A 4,162-nucleotide genomic window follows, 5' to 3' on the forward strand; every position below is an offset into this window, starting at 1 on the left:
ATCATCTCTACTAAAAATACAAAAATTAGCTTGGTGTGGTGGTGGGTGCCTGTAATCCCAGCTACTCAGGAGGCTGAGGCAGGAGAATCGCTTGAACCTGGAAGTTGCAGTGAGCTGAGACTGCACCATTGCACTCCAGCCTGGGCGACAGAGCAAGACTCTGTCTCAAAAAAAAAAAAAAAAAAAAAAAAAGGAGAAAAAGAAAACCAAAAAAGACCATACCTCTTCCCGCAAGTAATTTAGTTTGATCTTTCAAGCTCTGTGAAGCAGCTTTCTCCTATGGTTCAGTGCAAGGTAATTCCTCATTCTCTTCAGGGGCAGTTATTTCTGGAGCATAATCCTGTAATCCTGCTGCTTGGACAAATTCAGATAAAGTCAAGGAATCAGATTTTATCCCAGTATGACCTTTTCGCTCTAAATACAAGCCGATAATATCCCTATAGGGAAGGCTGATGGAGCGTTTGAATAATGGCTCTTCAATTTCCAGGAGCTCCCGCGTATGCCGAGAAATCGCCTGAAATGCAAGGATAGTTTTTTAATTAGACTAACCTGAAAACACAACCAGCTCAAAGAAGGTTTATTTAGTTTTCTAAGCCTCTTGAATGTGAACTCCTTTTTTTTTTTTTTTTTTTTTTGAGACGGAGTCTCGCTCTGTCACCCAGGCTGGAGTGCAGTGGCCGGACCTCAGCTCACTGCAAGCTCTGCCTCCCGGGTTTACGCCATTCTCCTGCCTCAGCCTCCCGAGTGGCTGGGACTACAGTCGCCCGCAACCTTGCCTGGCTAGTTTTTTATATTTTTTTAGTAGAGATGGGGTTTCACCGTGTTAGCCAGGATAGTCTCAATCTCCTGACCTCGTGATCCGCCCGTCAGCCTCCCAAAGTGCTGGGATTACAGCCTTGAGCCACTGCGCCCGGCCCCTTCTTTCTTTCTTTCTTTCTTTTTTTTTTGAGATGGAGTCTCGCTCTGTCACCCAGGCTGGAGTGCAGTGGCACGATCTCAGCTCACTGCAAGCTCTGCCTCCTGGGTTCAAGCAATTCTCCTGCCTCAGCCTCCTGAGTAGCTGGGACTACAGGCGTGCACCACCACACCTGGCTAATTTTTGTATTTTTAGTAGAGATGGGGTTTCACCATGTTGGCCAGGCTGGTCTCAAACTTTTGACTTCAGGTGATCCACCCACCTTGGCCTCCCAAAGTGCTGGGATTACAGGCGTGAGCCATCGCGCCCCACCAACTCCTTATTTCTATGGAGAAATAAAATAAATTCACAGACTTACTAGCCTAACCTTACCAAAACCAATTTCTTAAATATCACATGATTTATTATCCTTTTCAAAGTACCATTTAAGATATTTCTAGGCCCTTGCATCAGATGGCCATAGATAGGTTCATTTCTTTGTTTTTGCTGAGCAATTTGACCAAGCATAAGAGCAGATAATATGTTCAGATTAGGAGTCATGACTATCTCTGGGAAGGTTATTAAATAACTTGTCTATAAGGGGCTCAGTTAATGTGCAACTAAGAAAAAAAGTTATAACTGAGAGCCGAGCGTGGTGGCTATATAAATACTATATAAATATATATAAATATATTTAATACTATATAAATACTATATAAATATATATATATTTATATCATGATTGCCTTTCAAATTCTAGTTTTAATCCTAGGTCAGTTATAACACCACTGTTTGAATTCATAGTCTGCCTCTGGATGAGAAGTCCATGAAATTACTGCTAGATCACAGCCAAAGGGTATTTGGGATGGACTTTTTTTTTTTTTTTTTTTAATTTAAAGCTACTGGTCAGAGTTATAAGACTGTAAAATTCATGCCACATACAATGCTACACCTGATATAAAACTGCCCATTAGCAGTGCCTTTTAGATAGGCAAGATACCATGTTTCTTAGATCTTACTTGAACTGGTTTTGTTGACTCTAGAGATGGTTTATGGGTATAGTTGCCTTGGCATTCCCAGTAAGGATTGTGTTTTTTTTTTTTTTTTTCTTGAGATGGGGTCTTGCTGTGTTACCCAGGCTGGAGTGCAGTGGATATGCACAAGCACAATTATAGTGTACTACAGCCTTGAACAACTGGGCTCAAGCCATCCTCATGCCTCAGTCTCCTGAGTTGTCCAGTGAGAATTCTAATTGAGATCTTTATCAGTTGGGGCTTCTAAGAACTGAGATCCAAATTACTACAAAGGCCAGGTGAGGTGGCTCATGCCTTTGGGAGGCCGAGGCAGGTGGATCACCTGAGGTCAGGAGTTCGAGACCAACCTGGCCAACATGGCAAAATCCTGTCTCTACTAAAAATACAAAAATTAGCTGGGTGTGGTGGCGCATGCCTGTAGTCCCAGCTACTCGGGAGGCTGAGGCAGGAGAGTCGCTTGAACCTGGGAGGCAGAGGTTGCAGTGAGCTGAGATCGCACCACTGCACTCCAGCCTGGGTGATGCAGAGAGATTCCATCTCAAAAAACAAACAAACAAACAAAAGCAAATTGCTACAGAAAAAAAAAAAAAAAAAGCCAGTTGTGAAGTTGCATGCCTGTAGTCCCAGCTACTTGGGAGGCTGAAGTAGGAGGATCCTTTGAGCCCAGGAGTTTTGAGGCTGCAATGAGGAGCCATGATCATGCCACTGCACTGCAGCCTGGCTAACAGAGCAAGACCCTGTCTCCAAAAGCAAACAAAAACACACACACACACACACGAACAGGTGGCTTCTAAGACTTCTTGTTTGTGATGCATGCTTCTACATGTGCACCTTGTTTGGTAAGCATCTCACCCTGATTCTCTTTTAGTATATGTGCCACCAAAGCAAGTACCCTGATTCTCCTTTCCAATGCCCTGAACAGAAAAGGTTATTTCACAAATTCCCTGAGGTTCACAGATGGTGTTCCCAGGAGGTACACTGCAGTCATATACACATTATTAACAAAAAGAGCTATGTGCCCACTGTGAGCTGAGAGGGTTCACTACCGTTTTGTACAATATTGTAATGCAGAAATTAAAAGTGTTCTCGACACATTCTTTATCTATCGAGACAGGTAGGTCTTGCTCTGTCATGCAGGCTGGAGTACAGTGGTGTGATCATAGCTCTCTGTAGCCTTGAACTAGACTCAAGCCATTTTCCTGCCTCAGCCTCCCAAGTAGCTGGGACTACAGAGGCATGACACCATACCCCTGCTTTTTTTTGTTTGTTTGTTTTTGTTTTTGGTAGAGATGGGGTTTTGCCATGTTCCCCAGCTAGTCTTAAACTCCTGGATTCAAGTGATCCTCCTACCTCAGCCTCCAAAGTGCTAAGATTACAGGTGTGAGCCAGCCGCTCAGCCACATTCATGTGTTTTTGGAATTTTTCTTTGTTTTGGGAAGGGAGTATATATATAATCTACTCATATTCCCTTTGTGGGCTATAACAGCAAATGATATGGATTTTTTATGGCTCTTGGTGCTTAGGGTTTCTTAATAAAAATAATTTCATAAAAAAGTGTTAGAAAGCTATTCATTACACAGCACTGAAATCAATAAATACAATCTGACTATCCCTCCTCCTATTCAGTGATTTTTAAGTGTGTCTGAAGTTCATCAGTGAAACAAGAAGTTCCTCTGACAAGTGACAGATTGAACTATAACTGCAATTTCTTTCTTCAGTTATTTTATTTTATTTTTTTTTTGAGACAGGGTCTTGCTCTGTCACTCAGGCTGGTGTGAAGTGGCACGATCATAGCTCACTGCAGCCTTGACCTCCTCGGCTCAAGTGATCCTCCCACCTCAGCGTGCTGAGTAGCTGGGACTACAAGCATGTGCTACCACACCTGGCTAGCTTTTAAAATATTATTTATAGAGCTGGGGTTTCACTATATTGCCCAGGCTGGTCTCGAATTCCTAGGCTCAAGTGATCCTCCTACCTCAGCCTCCCAAAGTGCAGGGATTATAGCCGTGAGCTACTGTGCCTCTTTAGTTCTGATAAACAAACAACAAGTAGTAGACTTTATTTTTGCCTAAGACTTACAGCAACTTACTGGTAAATTACTTGAGTTAGTAAGGATTATTGGAAATAGGTATTTGTGAGGAGGATTCGTTTTCTAAGGATTCGTAATTCTACATTCTTTTTTTTTTCCTAAGGATTTGTAATTCTACATTCTTTTTTTTTTTTTTTTTTTTAG

The 4,162-nt window shown here is 42.3% G+C and overlaps 1 protein-coding gene across 1 annotated transcript in view; it reads right to left on the reverse strand.

Annotated features, from left to right (window-relative positions):
* Window positions 1-225: 225 nt before the first annotated feature.
* The window catches only part of SAMD15 (sterile alpha motif domain containing 15), a 14,714-nt gene continuing 10,777 nt past the window's right edge, over window positions 226-4,162 (reverse strand). The window contains exon 3 of the mRNA XM_026455644.2: window positions 226-514. Within this exon, the coding sequence (XP_026311429.1) occupies window positions 278-514 (237 nt within the window). The 3' untranslated portion in view covers window positions 226-277. The remainder of the gene's footprint in view (window positions 515-4,162) is intronic.

This window comes from Piliocolobus tephrosceles, chromosome 6 (assembly GCF_002776525.5).
Source record: "Piliocolobus tephrosceles isolate RC106 chromosome 6, ASM277652v3, whole genome shotgun sequence".
Classification (NCBI taxonomy): domain Eukaryota; kingdom Metazoa; phylum Chordata; class Mammalia; order Primates; family Cercopithecidae; genus Piliocolobus; species Piliocolobus tephrosceles.